Here is a 16,481-nt window from a genome sequence, read left to right as displayed (position 1 = left end):
CCAACGGAATTACTGAAGAACTTGCCTGGAAAAATCCCCAAAAGAATAACCGAATATATTTCCAAAAAATAGCACATGGAATTTCCATATAAATTAGCGAATAATTATCAAATAAATCGACAAATGAATTACTGTTGGAATTAAAGGATTGTACAGGATTTGTCATGAAGTTGTTGGTTCTTCTTCTTCTTCTTCTTTATGGCTCTACGTCCGCACTGGCACTTGGCCTGCCTCGCTTCAACTTAGTGTTCCTTGAGCACTTCCACAGTTATTAATTGAAGGGCTTCCTTTGCCTGCCATTGCATGAATTTGTATATTGTAAGGCAAGTACAATGATACACTATGCCCAGGGAATCGAGAAAATATTCCCGACCGGAATGGGAATCGAATCCGCCGTCTCCGGATTGGCGATCCATAGCCTTAACCACTAGGCTAACTGGAGAAGTTGTTGGTATCCTGGCCGATTTCACGAGGAGGTAGAGAAAGAAGTCAGTTGTTTTACCAGAGACTGATTATGCCTATTTTACAATCATTCTACCATGGGCAGGGTAGAGAGGTGACAGCAGCGCAAAGGCAACCAGTTTGATATAGTGGAATTAAAATAGAATACATTTAGGTGCTGTACAAAGTGTAAGTGCAGTTGTCCATTTTAATCGCTCACGGTAGCTTCACTAACTTTCACAGAGCGTTTCAGAGGGTGTTTAGGGGGCCTCACAGGCTTTTCGATGATTTTCAGAAGCTTTTAAGGCGTTTCAAGGCCTTAAAAATGCCTCAAAATCGTTTCAGAGTTTCAGAATATGTTAGATGCTTTACAAGTTTTTAGGTGTGTTCTTGGAAGAACGCTGAGGTGTTTCCCAGCGTTACAAGTCATTTCAAAACGGTCCAAGAGGTTTCACAAGCCTTTGAGGTGAGCTTTAGGGGGTTTTCATGTGAGATTCAGAGGTATTTCAAGGAAAGGTAGTTCACATAAAAAATGTTGACACCAACTGAAAGAAAGTGTAAAGTTAAATTATCTGTGTTTCCATATTTTCGATAAAGCTTGAAATTGTTCAACCGCTCGTACTTGGAAATCCAATACAGCATCCGCTCGATAACTGACTACTGTTAACTGGACTGCTTTTAACTGGGCGCTCGATAACTGGGCCAAAGTCCAGTTAAAAAGCAGTTGTCTATCAAAAATAAACGTTAAACTCACATTTTGCAAATCAGTAAACAAAACAAAATATAACAATAGCCTCCGGCTCCGGGAGCTCAGTCCAGTTATCGAGCGGCGACGCTAACTGAACTGTCGTCAAAACCCAGGTATCGAGCGGAAGCTGTATCGCCAATTTGGCTACACTCACACAAAAATCAATGAGCCACACTGCTTGGAACGAACAAGCATCTTCTTGGTGTGAGTGGTTGTGATCATCTATTCTTAGGTGAAAATAGCGCCTGCTACATCTGATTGCATTTTACACTTTGCTGTAAAATTGGAAGAAAGGGAACAGCTCTTTCAACTCGTTTCTGGTTCTAGCGAGGGCTATGAACATTTTCATTAAGTGTTTATGTAAAGAAGAAAGAGAAAGTCGATGGAAAGATACAAAATAGGAGCAAAACGGACGGGCCAGGTGTTGAACCCAGGACCTCCTGCATACAATTTAAAAGCGGTAGCCACAAGACCATCAAGCCCGTCATTGTGTTTTTCACATTTCGGTTAACCTTGAAGAACTATAACGGCAAAAGTCCGTATTACGCTTCAGAATATTCGTAATACATTTTGAAAGATGTACGTGCTTCTGGATGCGTAAGCTACACAGTTACGAAAACAAGTCCTTAACCTTTCAGGGTTGAATTCAGCAAGCCCTGGGTTTGAGCTTTCCATAATAAATTACTTTACTGTTAATCAATGGATCGTTGTTGGGATTCAACTTGCCGTTTACCAAACTATTAAAAGTACTGCACACGCCAACGCATAATTCGCCCCTTACATCTATGCACATGTGACGGTCTGTACAGTGTGCTGCGACACTATCTTATACATACGCGTCTTGCATGCTGTCGACGACTGCAAAAGATAAGCCGATCAGCTGTGATCCGCACGCGTAGATATAAATTGGACGCCGACACCGATCGGCATCTTCAGTATACCCTAATCCAAGTTAGTTCCAAAATGTTCAAGTTGTTTCTATTTGTTGTCCTAGTGCCAGCCTTGGTCCTGGCCAACGTGAACTTCCGTCCTTGTAAGTGTACACCGGAATACTATTTTATAGCCTACATATCATGTTTTAAACTCGTTTAATTGTTCAGGTCCAAACAGGGCTCCAACGCCATCCCGATTGAGGGTGAATGACTGCTTCGGTGACAAATGTGTCCTGGTTGCCCGAAAACCTCTGAATGCTCAGGCCAGTGGAATTACTAGCCGCTATGACAGCGCGACGGCCACCACCCGAATCATTGCTCGATTTCTTGGCAAGGACGTCGGTTACAGAATTCGACCGGAGTTGTCCAATGCATGCAATGGAGGAATCGAAGGTGGCTGTCCGGTTGTTGCTGGGAATACGTATGATTTCGTTCTGATTGATGAGGTGCTGGAGGTTCCGGCGATTAACATACCAGTCGAAATCGAAGTCAGTGTAACCGGAGATGGTGGTGTGGTGTTGGGCTGTGTTAGGTTCAATGCCAGAATTGCGAGAGGTTGATGACTCTAATCTTCATCTGTAACGCACATGAACAACAGTAACACCATAATACCCTTAGTAAAATAATGTGAAAATGAAAATTGTTTGAATAATTAATGCTTAAATTCATCAAATGTACGTAAATGTATAGTTTTATTGATGATGACACGAAAAAGCACCGGTGCAGGACTTGCTATGTTGTATGATTTCTCTCTATGTGATTTATTATTATTATTATTTTTTATTCAATTTTATTTTTATTTATTTTATTCCTTATTATTTATTTATTAATTATTATTTATTATATTTATTTTTTATTTATTTTATTTGTTATTTACTAGCTGTCCCGGCAATTGTCTTACCAAGCTGTGGCGGTTTGACAACTGCTGAGGTCATCATAGCAACGCACTCTAGATTGATTTAAATTCGATCACGCTGAATGTCCTCCCGGCCCATAAGAAAATCAGTATTTTCACTATTTTCATGCTTTTTTAAATGATTGTCGTAGCTTTTTGTACATATAAACACAGCCACCACGAATACGAACCGAACCGTGAAAGAGTCTTTTTTTTCTTAATCACTTAACCTAATTTACAGCTCTTAACCTAATTTACAGCTCTATTGCCACTGGGGCACTACGTGAGCAATTTCAATTGACAGCTGCACCTAAATTTTGTACAGCGCCTAGATTCTATTCTACTTTATCGAACAGGTTGCCTTTCTGCTGCTTTCACTTTTTCTACTTTATACCTAGTAGAATGATGAGCACAAGGATGATGATGGATGGCCGTTGTTCCTTTCCAGTCCGATTGGGGGTCCATTATGAGAAGCAGTTCGCCGATGTCCAAGTATCCGGGTACGTTTGAGCCATGGGGCTCAGAAGAGGGTCAGTGTCAGTTGCTCTCGGAGGAAAAGCAACTGACGAAAAATTGCAAGTGCCGGGGCTGGGAATCAAACCCATGACCATCCGCATATGAAGCGAACGTGTGACCAACTACGCCACGGGCCCCGGCTGTTGTATTTCTTTATCACTATTGAAAAGGTATAAAGCATTTAGGTTTGTTGCAGTCGTCATTTTCAACTTATTCACAAGGATGGATTCTGACTGATAGGTTTCGCTTATAACACGATCATTTTTCAGTCAAAGTCGGATCCCTTGACGAAAAAGTCAAGAAATGATACCAATATTGACGATGTTTCAAGATCCATCTCGGCCACATGCAAACCGAGACCTATCGTTTTTAAAAAAGTATGACATTCAATTGGTTATGAACTAGCCATCTGATCTAAAAATCACCCTAATAAAGAAAAAAAAATTCAATAAGGACCAAAGTTTTTCCTTTGATTACTAAAATATGCAGTTTCATAGTTAGAAGCAGTTTGGACTAGGGATCGAGTGGTAGATCTTTCGCCGTACCGCAACCCAAAAAAGTGATCTACCCATACCCACGCTACGGGCTCCGTTAAATATCGAGCATGTTTTAAACCCCCTCAACCAATTATCCCTCAGCACTGGTCGCCCCCAGACCTTGGATTGGGGTTACCTGTTTGGTAGACTTTTAGCCCCGAAACAGGTGGTCCGTATTGCTATTCTAAGCTGGCAACTACACGGGCAATATTTTTCTTAAAAAAAATGTTTCAGCAATAATAAAAAGATCTCAAAAAATCACCTCAAAAAATCGGTAACGCAAGTGGGCTTCAAGGCAAAATATAAGCACATATATTGCGTCGAAATGGCTATCTCAGTCTTCATTTACGACGATTTATTTTATTCTACCCGACGTTTCGGCCATGGGTTTTGCCCTTTTTCAAGGGAAAAATTGTCTATCGTCCTTGTCTTTGTTACAATTTGCATTTGCGTTTGTCAATTTATCCGGGTCATTGCTTTTTTGTACAATTTTAGGGTAATTTAAATGATAATTTTGGTCGGAGTTTTGCTTACACATATAACGACTGTTTCAAAATGTCGTTATATGTGTAAGCAAAACTCTGACCAAAATTATCATTTAAAATTATACAAAAAAGCAATGACCCGGATAAATTGACAAACGCAAATGCAAATTGTAACAAGGACAAGGACAATAGACAATTTTTCCTTTGAAAAAGGCCAAAACCCATGGCCGAAACGTCGGGTAGAATAAAATAAATCGTCGTAAATTAAGACTGAGATAGCCGTTTCTACGCATTAACATCGAGTTCCAGTCGAAATATCCCAAATCTAAGCACATATAAGTGTAGAGATGTTCAAAAACATAAATTAGAAAAATCAAAAACCAAAATTCACAAAATCGCGAAAGAATGAAGATCGTTGAATAATGGTTTTAACCCTTCAGGACGCGCGCCGTTGTGAAAAGTACAACACTACCAAAAAACCTCGCTCGTTGTATGCAGCGCAAGCGCGGTACAGTTTCAGCTGCTTGATGGCGCGCGTCCTGAAAGGTTAATGAGAATATTATAGTAAACTGTGTACCTGTACCTATTCGTTTATCTTGATAGCGCTGATACATTCAACCACGCTTCTCTAAAACAAGCGGGAAACCCTCATCGCAACGTCTACGCCAGCAGATATCATTTCCAGCCTCAACAAGCTCATTGACCTGCCCAACAACAACGGCCGGCCTAAAAATAAACAGCCTCCAAACCCAAACATCTAAAAATAAACACCCAATGCTGCTGCTGTCGTCTGTAATGAGGTTAATTCGCATTTGATATCTGATTCTCGTGCAAGCTGGCACGTCGGAGGTATTCACAATTACGAAGATAGTGTAGTATCACAGACAAACAGACGTAACTCTTAGAGGCAATCTATCAAAAACTTTTGCCCGGTGTCATTTTCATGAGCACACTGCCACCTGTTGGTAGAACCGTGCGCGACACTGTCGGCCATGATGGATTTCGATTTGACGTTTTGCTGACACGCACACTACTACACAAATTGCCTGTAATTTTTGTTTGCATCATTCAGCAACGTGTACACTGCAAACGTCAAAGTGATCGAACACTAGCGCATCTGGTGGAACAATCACGCAAATCAAATGAAATTTGAATTGATCGTTAAATGCATGTGCCAAGCCGTTTCGAAGAGTGTTACGTCTGTTTGTCTGTGGTAGTATGATTGTAGTTTTTGTTTACGGACCAAGACGTCGCAAAATTTTCAAACGTCAGCGTCTGTACTACTACGAATTAAGAAACGTGACGCATTCACCCACCGCGAAGAAGGTAATTTTCTTAGTAGGGGATTTTTCTAATTATTCTTGAGGCTAGAAGCACAAAGTCTTAGTCTCTCTTATAATTTCTGTATTTTAACTTTTAGATTCTAGTCCTCATTTACCTTACTTAGGTTTTTAATGTCTGAACTTCTAGCTTCTAGTTCTCAGATGAAAGTCAATTCCAAGTAACATTTTTTTTAGTCAAGTAGACTACACACTTAGAAAAAATCACCGACTTCGGTATTTTTTTATCGAAATCTCAACCGTTAAGTTTTTTACCGGAAAAATTCGGCAACGTTTACTGAACTTCGTTAAAATTTGACAGATAAACGATAAAAGTTTACCGAAATTTGGTAATTTTTACAGGATTTCGGTAAAAATCCATTACCGAACGCTCAGCAGTTGAGATTTCGGTAAAAATTACCGAACGCGACTAGCTGTGTAGAGAAGGTTCTTACAGCCATCATGAAACCAAAATAAATGGTATGAGGTTTAATAATGGTTCCTAAAACATTTAAAAAACTAGTTGGTCATAAAAACCCCAGGCAACAATTGAATGCTGCACAAACGTTTTTCCAACCATTTTAAAGCAGCCTCCATTTGAACAAAAGCTGAACACAAAAGGTACAATCCTTTATTTAGCTTCATAAGATCTCATCGAAGGGCCCATATAGCCGAGGCGGTAAACGCACGGGTATTCAGCATGACCATGCTGAGGGTGACGGGTTCGATTCCCGGTCGGTCCAGGATCTTTTCGTAAAGGAAATTTCCTTGACTTCCTTGGGCATAGAGTATCTTCGTGCCTGCCACACGATATACGCATGCAAAATGGTCATTGGCAGAGGAAGCTCTCAGTTAATAACTGTGGAAGTGCTCATAGAACACTAAGCTGAGAAGCAGGCTTTATCCCAATGAGGACGTTACGCCAAGAAGAGAGAGAGAGAGAGAGAAGATCTCATCTTGGTGATTTTATTCCTCCTTTGGCCAGCTGGTTTGAGGGTAATTGACTGCTTAAAGCTAAATGTGCGTTTGATCTGTAATCAATCAAATTTATTTATAGTGATTAAAAACAATAAAAAAAAACTTTCGTAAGCTAATTTGTTTACCATTTGCGGCTTGAGATGTTAAGGAATGTATAAATAAATCTACGGGAAAACTGAGCATTGAATTCGGGTTCTTGATTTATAGCCACTTACCTTAGCACCTACACCACACACAATTGTATACATAACCAAGAAAACGAGAGCATCACTTGTTGAGGCTGAATAATCAGGAACATAAGTTAAACTAAGCCTGTATTGAGGCAGAAGAAGCGATGAGGACTATACGAAAACTTGCTTGGGTCAGCTGTAAAAATATATTTGATTAAAAGATGAACAACAGATGTAACTCTGCATGTTGGTGTATGTTTTAACCTTCCGGCAGTCGCGTGGTTGGCTACTACCTGCAGCACCACGCTAATGCGGAGTACAAAAAGCGATTATTTTCAACGTGTTGTACAAAATACAACAGAGCGATCGCTCGAGGGTTAAAGCTGATTACACAGATAAATTATATTCTACTCAACTTGGTATCAAGCCATCTATAGATTGCTCATTGAAGAGGTTGAACAAGCTATTCTTCAGACCAATGTACAGCTGTCATAGCGTTCAGCAGCTGACAACATTAACCAACCAATGTGCACCTTATACTTTCACTACTTACCATTAATTGTTACTTGTATGTCTTTCAGCTTCTGGATTACAAGTTTCTGGCTGTCAATTACTAGCATTCAGGTTCTGGTTTTTAGCTTTTAGTTTTAGGTTTATGCACAGCAAATAATTTTGTAATTTCCAGGCGCGTAACTTTTGGCAATGTATCCATTTTCGGACGTAATCTCACTCGGACACATCGTTTTCCAACAATTATCACACTCACCATGTACACTCTGGTTGGCACCGGAAAGTGTCAACAAACCCATTCCAGCGGTTACTTAGAAGCAGTATCAAATTTATCACCTTCTTTCTAACTTGGTGAAATATCCGAGAGGCAAGGGATATGCCCTCACAATCAACGGATCAGTGTACGAATCCATACCAATATTTAACTTATATATGAATCATCTATCGTTCCGGTTCTAGCGATTGCTAGACTCACTTTTAAGCCACGGCAGCTAATTCGCTGTGTGGAAAGGATGTAATTTGTACATCACTTTTACGACGCGACTGATGTGCAGGGAAAGTGACGTGATATCACAAGAATTTTTTTGCTGTGTTCGACTGTCAGCAGCAATGTATTCAAAATCAAGTTTCATACACATTTAGAGGAAGGAGCAAGGTATCTTCTAATTTTCCTGGTGAAAAATGTTTTTCGATTTTATACAAGCCATTATTGAACAAAATTTCGAAAATAAAAAAAAGGAAAAAAATTAAAAAAATATATAAAAATAAAAAACCAAAATAAAAAGCATCGAGTTTTTTAGTTTTCAATATCTGGCTATTGGCTTTTGGCGTGTGACCTTCAACTTCTGATTTTTAGTATCTTGCTTCCAGTTTCCAGTACTTCTGAATGTCAGCTTCCAGCTATCAACTTCAAACTTTCGGCCTTTGCTTTTTCAGTTTCTGGCTTCTACCGTTTGGTTTTCTGGTTTTCTGCTTCTAGTCTTAAGTTTTTATTATGAAGCTTTTAGCCATTTTTTGATATTTAGGGGTGGCACGAAGGGTTTACGTGAAATTTATGCTAGAGGCAACATTCAGAAAAATCAAAGATAACTTTTCTAGACTTAAGCTTCTGGTTTTAAGTTTCTAGTGTTTAGCTTGTGACTTTCAGTCTCTTGCTTTTAGTTTGTGCTTTTCATCTTCTGGCTGTTAGCCATCATGTCTAACTAACTGTCTATCTAACTTTAGATTCTGCTTCTTTAGCTTCCGTATTTTAAATGCTGGTTTTTATTTTTTGGCTTTCAAATCAAGTTTTCGACTTTTACCGTCTGGTTTTCAACTTTCTTGAAATTTTGGCTCTCATTATCTACATTTCAGCTATTTTTTCGCTTTGAGTCTATATCTTTTCTTTTTTGGCTTTTCCTTCTGACTATTTGCTTTTAGCTCTCAAGATCTGCCTGTTGGCGGCTGGCTTTCAGCTTCTGACTTTTAGTCTCTTGCTTTCAGTTTCTGGTTTTTAATTTCTGGACATCAGCTTCAAACTTTGAGCCTCTGATTTTCAGGTCCTGGCTGGTTTTCTGCCTTCCTGCTTCTAGTCTGCAGCTTTAATTCATAAGTATATTATAAGGATTTTAGCTTTTAGCATCTAGCCTTCTGCTCCTGATTTTTAGCTTCTTTCTTCAGAGTTCTGTCTTTAAACAGTAGGTACTGAAAATGTCATTTTGACATATCTAAATTCAACCATTTACAGCTCAGAAGAGCTCAGATTGTAGAAGCTGATCCTGAGAATATGGGATATGAAAAACTTGTGCGGATAGACCAGTTGTTCAAGAAATTCAAGGAAAACCCGCTCTTTTTTTGAAAATTTATGGTAAATTTTATGTCACGGACTACATACGCACAGGTTCAGCTTCTGAAATGAGCTGTAAGTGATTGAATTTGTCAAAATGGCATTTTCAGAACTGGCTTTTAGATCCTTGCTTTTATTTTCTGACTCTCAACTTTTAACTTTCCGTTTCTATTTTTTAGGCGCAGAAGTTCATGTGGTGGCTGCCAGCTTTTAGTTGACTTTTCGCTTTTAGCTTCAGAATTCCACCTTCTGTTCAAGTTTCCTGGCTATTTGATTCTGACTTTTAGCTTCTAGCTTACAAGTCTGACTTTTGGAGCTTATAGCTTTCAGTATCTTGCTGGTTTTCAGCTTCTCTGGCTTCCAAATTGTTTTCGTTTTTGGCTTTCAATTCTATCTTTCAAACTTAAACTTCTGGTTTTCAGCTTACGTCTTTCCGCTTTTAGTCTTCGGATTTTGATATTTAGCTTCTAGGTTCAAGCATCTAATTTGCAGCTTCTGGGTTTCAGTTTCCAACTTACTGTATTTAGCTTTCAGCTTTCAGCTTCTTGCAACTGGCTTTCCTTTTGGTTTTCAGTTTTTGAATTTCAACATCATCGTTTTTGGCATCTGTTTTTTAGACTGATGTTTTATTTTTTTTCCGGCCGTCGGTTTCGGGCTTCTTTATTTTAGCTTCTGGTTTCTGGCTCAAGGTTTTTACTTTTTGACTTTCAACATCTAGCCTTTAGCTTCCGGATTTTACTTTGTGTTTTTTTTTTAATTTTGGTTTTCTATTTCTGGATTCTATCTTCTGGCCTTAAGCTTTCAATTTTGAACTTTAAGCTTCTTGGTTTTAGTTTTTGACTTCAGTTTTTAGCATTCCATTATAAACTGTTTTCATCTTCTTGTTTCCAGTGTTAGCTTTTAGGTTTTGAACTTCAGCTCTTGGCTTTCAGTTAAGATTTCCAGTTGCTGGCTTTCAGCTTTTGGCTTCTGGGTTTCATATTATTACTTTCAGCTTCTATCTGCTTTATCTTTAAGCTATTTGCATTTTGATCAAAACTTCTAGCTTTCACTTGTTATTTGTTGTTTCTATCTTCTAGATCTTATTGCTAAATTTTAAGCTTTTGTTTCTAGTTTTTATTTTTAGCTAAAAACTTTGAGGTTTTTGTACTTTTTATCTTTATTTCATATCACAAATGTTTGGTGGCCAATTTACTTTTAGTCTCATTTAATTTCAAGAAAATATCACTTTTCCTGCTTTCAAGAAACCCACAGAAAGGTTTTCCTTTGGTAATACGTGCCAAAGGGCTCGTGTGGGATGGATGTTTCGTCACCGGCTCGTATCAAGAACACAAGCTGGAGACTGGTGACGTGCATCGTGCAACGTAGGAAACATTGTCGCGCAATGGCGGGTACCTGCCTATATCTTGGGGATTTGATAATGCAGAAGGATCAGAGGAAGTATTGATTCTTACTCGATTGGAAAATTGTCTGTCGTCATGATAAACTTAAATTACTGAATTGTTTGAGAATTTGTCATGTTAGTTTTTAAATGTTAGCAGAAGCCTGAACGCTTAAGCAGAAGTCAGTATTTCGAGGAACATGGTGGATAACAGATGTGAGCTACTGAATCGCTTCCAGTTCAGTTAAGAAGTTCTATCGATAAAATCAATGCATCGTTTGACATTTGTGAAAACTGTTGACATAACCGAAACGCTTAAAGGCGGTGAAGGGCGGTCCTGAGAGAGAGAGGATCTTATCTACACGTCATGAAGGCTGGTCCATCACTGATAAGCAGTTCAGCCTCCGATCCGAGCATAGATATAAAATGGGAACCAACGCCGACCGCTGTATTCAGTACTCGTTTCTCGATAACTCGTACAAGCAATTCCAAATTGTTCAAGATGTTCAAGTTCTTCTTGATCGCTGCCCTGGTGCCAGCAATGGTCCTGGCCAACGTGAACTTCCGTCCTTGTAAGTATCTATGCTCAAATCCAACAACATTCCCGATCAAATTATCATCTTCCCCCCGTTAGGCCCAAACAAAGCTCCAACGCCCACCACCCTCAAAGTAAACGACTGCTACGCCGACAACTGTGTCCTGGTGTCCCGAAAGCCCCTGTACGCCGTGGCCAGTGGGGTTGTCAGTCGGCACAACAGCAAGACGGCCACCACCCGGCTCGTGGCCCGATTCCTCGGTATGGACGTGGGCTACAAACTACCGGCTGAGCTGACCAATGCCTGTAATGGTGGGATTTCCGGTGGCTGCCCGGTCGTTGCCGGAAAGACATACAATTTCGTTCTGGCTCATGACGTTCTGGAGATTCCGTCCATTAATATCCCTGTAGAAATTGAAGTCAGCGTGACCGGCGACAGGGGTGTTGTACTGGGATGCGTTCGCTTTAATGCCAGAATCGCGAAGAGATGAGGGGAGTTTTTGTAAGCTCGGTGATGATTTTGTTTACAAATGAGGTTTGTAAGTAATGTAAGAGTGAACAATAAATTATATTTAGGACCCTGAAATGTTCGGTCGATTTTTTTAATAAAGCGAAAGTGATCACGACTACTGTAGTTATTATTTCGTTGTGCTTCTTGGATCGTGTTTTGAAAGGGCCTGTCCATAAACTACGTAGACACTAAGGTAAAGGCCAGAGAGTCTGGTCAAAGTCTACATTCCACACAAATTTAAAAATTGTGTTTGCACAAAAGTTTGCGAAGGATGTTTGAGATGGACAAATATGAGGATCAATCACAGAGAGCACTCTTGGAGACATCAAAGAACTTCTTGAAAATCTCAGAAGGAACTCCTTGTAGAATCACAGGAAGAAATTCCTGGAAGAATTCCGGAAGGAACTCCTGGATTAATTTCGGAATTATCAAAAGGGGGAATCTCAGAAATAACTCATTGAAAAATTCCACAAGACTCTTGAAGAAATCCTAAAAGGTAGGAGTGAATTCCGGAACGATTTTATGAAGGAACACCGGAAGAAATCACCGTTGAAATTCCCAGAAGGAAGAAATCCTTGAATCCTTGTCTACTTCTGATTCTTAAACATTATTTGGGTTCGAATAGTTCATCACCATGAGTATCGATATGAATTGTTGTTTCACTGTGTCACTAGAGCACTGCACGCCGCGGTTGCCGAGGAAAATTCTTCAAGGTCTTTGACGAGAGTTTCTTTAAGGAGTTCTTCACGCAATTTCGGAAGCAGTCCCTGAAAGAATCCCGGAAGAAGTTTTTGAAAGGTTCCGGAAGTTTTTGGAGGATTCCAGGTAGGACTCAAATGAATAAGGTCTGGGACACTCCACTTATTGCAGCAGTGCAGCTCATATATTTTAGATCAATACTGGCGCTGGCCAAATCTGCGCAGTCAGTTGGGAAGGGAAAGGAATGTTATGGTTGTTAATACTAGAGACCGAGAGCACACTGCGTCCCCTAAACCAGCACGGATGGGGTATTTATTAGTAGGGTAGGATGTGAGATCTAGAAGTCACCTTTGGTCGGTGATGCGATCCATGGATAGAGGATATATTTAGTTGATGGACTGTGTGTTGTTTACTCTAAAGAGGAAGTGCTACACCTCGCTTGGTTGCATATTATGCCTCTCAAGAAAAATCAGAATATGGCGATTATCTGCCTCTGGCTTCTGATATAAGCGCGACAGTCACTAATCATAACAGCGTCACCAGATTTAAAAGTATCTAATTCCACTATATGGGGTTTGACAGCAAGAACACTCATTCCACTGAGCTACTCTTGCCGTTCGTCACAAATACATTCAAAAACATCTGTCACTTCGGGTAACCCACGTGCTTTTGTTTTTGGCGGGAACACTGTTTATTTTGTTTTGCCTTGCGACTGTCATGCGGCGGTATGCCTTGCGAGCGTACGACCGCCGCAGGACTCTAATAAAAGATAAGCGCGACAATACTGCATTGCTTGAAGGCTATCCGATAATTTGACACTGTGCTGTGGAAGTTGGAAGGAAGGGAACAGGCTTTTTAAACCCGTTTCTGTTCTAGCGATGGCTATGAACTTATGAATATACATGAGTTGTATAAATATGTAGAGAAGAGAAAGAGAGAAAATGGATAGAAAGATACAAAGTAGAAGGCGAGGGACGGGCATGGGATTGCACCCAGGACCATCTGCATACGAATCAGAAGTGGTAGCCACTAGACCACCATGCCCGTTCTGAAGGAATTTTCAAAGAATTCTCAGAAAAAAAAGCCATAGAATTTCTAGAGGAGCCCTTTAGGAATCCCTGCAGGGATTTTTGAAAGCAGTTCTTGAAGGAATCCTGGAATGAATTCCTGAAACAATGCAAAAAATAGTTTCTGGAAGAATGCTGAAAAAAGTCCCTGGTGATGTTCCATCAGGATGAATCCCAGAAGAAACTCAGACGAAAGTCCATGAGGAATTCTAGAAAAAGTAATGGAAGAAACCCGTAAAGAAGTCCTCTAGCGGAATCTTAGATGGAACTGCTGGAGTAATTGCACAAGAACTTCTTTAGAAAATCCCGAAAGAAATCTCTGGAGGAATTCCGGGAGGATTTCCTGGATGAATCACAGGTGGAAACTGTTTAGGAATCTAAGATGAAATACCTGAAACAGTCCCAGAGGGAGCTTCTGAAGAAATTTGCTAATAATCCCCCAGAAGAAACTCATATCGAATTTCTTGAGAATGCCAGAAAAAAAAACTGAAAAGTGTGTGCGGAGAAACTGCGATGGAATTCCTGTGGAATTCCAGGAGGAGCTTCTAGAGGGGTACCACTAGCAAGTTTTCCACCAGAGTACTTTCGGAAAAAAAAAATCTCTGTATGATTTCAACACTCATGTAACGCCACTTGTCAATTTCTGTTGTAGAACACCTTATTACGATACCCGAGCAGGAGGGAATAACAACAGCATAAGGAGCGGTGTTATTTGGGCAAAATAACTGAATAATAAATTCGATTATTTTAAATTATTATTAATATTTATTAAAGACACTTTACCACTTATGTGGCATTCGTGTCTGATTATTTTAAAGTTATTAACATAACATATTGTGTTGTAAACTTGTCTGTCATAAGCGGCAAAATAACAAATTCCATAACAAAAAAATGTTCCTGGAAAACCATTTCAACAACTTGTTTTGTTAGCTTCAATAACAACTTAATAGCAGTGAATTCGTAAAATATTTCAATAACAAATTCAATAATCGGAGAGCAGAATTTGCTATGATATCAAACTCGTTACTAAATAAGTTATAATACTTATTATACATAAATTATTCGCTTTGTCTCACAAACCCGCCAATAACATGAGGTCCGTTCGTCTGACGTAAGAAATATTTCCAAATGATCGAAAAATACTATATTCAGCTTTTATTTCATTCTAAGAGATTTGAAGTCGCAAGATAATCGAACTTTAGTATCAAACTAGTATCGAACTATATTATCAAATACGACGAGCTTCGATTTCCACCTGTAATTTATAAACTGTTCAACTTTAATTGTTTTCGGAGTACGGCTTTGAAATCAACACATGTACTTGAAAAAGTTTGATCGTCGATAGCAATTTGTGATTTTTCTTTCGTTTTTTTTTTCAGCATAGAAACTGGAGAATTTTTAGAATGCTCAACAGTTTTGCAGAAAATTTTTGGGATATTTGATATATTATACAGATTATTATAATTTTTCTGGAAACTTTTTCGATTTTTCCCAGGATTCAAGAATTATGTCGAATATTCCTCCTGGATTCTACAAGGATTCCTCCAAAAATTTCTCCTGAACTTCCTCTGATGATTCCTACAGGACTTTCACCAGAAATGTTTTCAATATTTTTTTTCTAAAATTCCTCTATTTCTCTAAGGATTCCGTCAAAAACTCCTTTTATGTTTATCAAGTGACTTTGTTATAAATTTCTTCCAGAAATTCGTCGACAGATTTGGTCATAAGCTTTTCCATGAATGACTCCAAAAATCTTCCAGAAATTTCTCCGAGAGTTCTTCGATGGAATCTTTCATGGATTTTCAAAGACTCCTCTAGAAATTCCTCCAGAATCCTGCATAGAATCCCTTCAAGGATTCCCTCAGAATTTCCTGTGGTCATTAGTCCTGAAGTTCATCTTAAGATTTCTCTGAAAATTTGGAGTTTTTCCGAAGGATTCTCCAGGAGTTTTTCAAGACTCTGCCAAGAATTCTAATAATTGTTCAGAAGAATTACCTTCGGAATTTCTAAGAAAATTGCGCCAGGAGCTCTCTTGAAGACTACTCCAGGGTTTTATCGAAAGGTTCCTTAAGAATTTCCAAGTGCTTATCCGAAAATTATTTAAGGAATACTTAAAAGGAGCCGTTCAGAAATTTCCTTCTTAACTGAATACAAGAATGGAACAACACAAAGGGACAGGTCATAATTGCCATAATTGTTGCTGTGATTTCAAAACATGTTTCTGTTGTGCTATTGCTGATAAATTGATCAATAGTACAATAATAACTAAACTTGTACTTCAACGAAACATGTTACTTAAATGTAATTTAGTTAATGTATATCAATAGCTTGATTATAACAAAATGAGATTGCCCAATAAAATTTGTTATGGAAAAGCTATGCCTTGATAATGTAATAATAACAAAACAAGATATAAAAACAGATTATGTAATTTCGTAGTTATTGACTTGCTATTCTCCTCTGCTCGGGTAGATGCAGAATCGATCCCAGAATCTCATGGGAGGTTAGCTAGTTTTAAATTGCTAATGCAATGTATGCACTGTCATCATGTACTTGCTGATTTGGAACATTAACACGCATTAAGTGAGCACAGCTTTTGAACAGATCATCAACACATGACGTTCAAATGCATCTCTGGTCCCAAGCTCCATTCGTTGGTTCTCTGTACAGTTGCAATTGCTTCGGTCAATCACGTAGTAGAAACTATGAACATGTTCATGCTAAATAAATAACATCTTTCAATCCCATAACAACACCTCTGAATCCTCCTGAAGACACTCGAAATGCATAAGTTACTTCAAGAATCTCCTGAGATTAACAGAAACTTCTGTTAACCTCTGGGAATCCTTCATGAAGGCTCTGAAACACTTTGAAGCGCTTCGAATACTTTGAAACCTATATCTAACCTCCTTGAGAGCCGCAGGATGTTTCTA

General features: G+C 39.0%; 2 protein-coding genes across 2 annotated transcripts; both read left to right on the top strand.

Annotated features, from left to right (window-relative positions):
- Positions 1-1,205: 1,205 nt before the first annotated feature.
- LOC109419016 (uncharacterized) lies at positions 1,206-2,853 on the top strand. The gene is made up of 2 exons (XM_019693234.3): positions 1,206-2,222; positions 2,290-2,853. Exons 1-2 carry the CDS (start codon positions 2,153-2,155, stop codon positions 2,679-2,681), a joined length of 462 nt encoding a protein of 153 aa, XP_019548779.3. The 5' UTR covers positions 1,206-2,152; the 3' UTR covers positions 2,682-2,853.
- Positions 2,854-10,921: 8,068 nt separating this feature from the next.
- Positions 10,922-11,768, top strand: LOC109419023 (mite group 2 allergen Der f 2-like). The gene is made up of 2 exons (XM_019693241.3): positions 10,922-11,308; positions 11,371-11,768. Exons 1-2 carry the CDS (start codon positions 11,104-11,106, stop codon positions 11,760-11,762), a joined length of 597 nt encoding a protein of 198 aa, XP_019548786.3. The 5' UTR covers positions 10,922-11,103; the 3' UTR covers positions 11,763-11,768.
- The last annotated feature ends 4,713 nt before the right edge of the window (positions 11,769-16,481 follow it).

Source organism: Aedes albopictus, chromosome 2, assembly GCF_035046485.1.
Source record: "Aedes albopictus strain Foshan chromosome 2, AalbF5, whole genome shotgun sequence".
NCBI classification, from domain to species: domain Eukaryota; kingdom Metazoa; phylum Arthropoda; class Insecta; order Diptera; family Culicidae; genus Aedes; species Aedes albopictus.
The sequence above is the reverse complement of the archived record's forward strand: the minus strand, read 5'-3'. Positions and strand labels throughout refer to the sequence as shown.

Bases quoted from the DNA above. Each gene is read 5' to 3' on its own strand.
- LOC109419016 (XM_019693234.3), top strand. From the start codon at position 2,153: ATGTTCAAGTTGTTTCTATTTGTTGTCCTAGTGCCAGCCTTGGTCCTG. The intron at 2,223-2,289 runs GTAAGTGTACAC...TTAATTGTTCAG, and splicing joins CAACGTGAACTTCCGTCCTT to GTCCAAACAGGGCTCCAACG.
- LOC109419023 (XM_019693241.3), top strand. From the start codon at position 11,104: ATGAAGGCTGGTCCATCACTGATAAGCAGTTCAGCCTCCGATCCGAGC. The intron at 11,309-11,370 runs GTAAGTATCTAT...TCCCCCCGTTAG, and splicing joins CAACGTGAACTTCCGTCCTT to GCCCAAACAAAGCTCCAACG.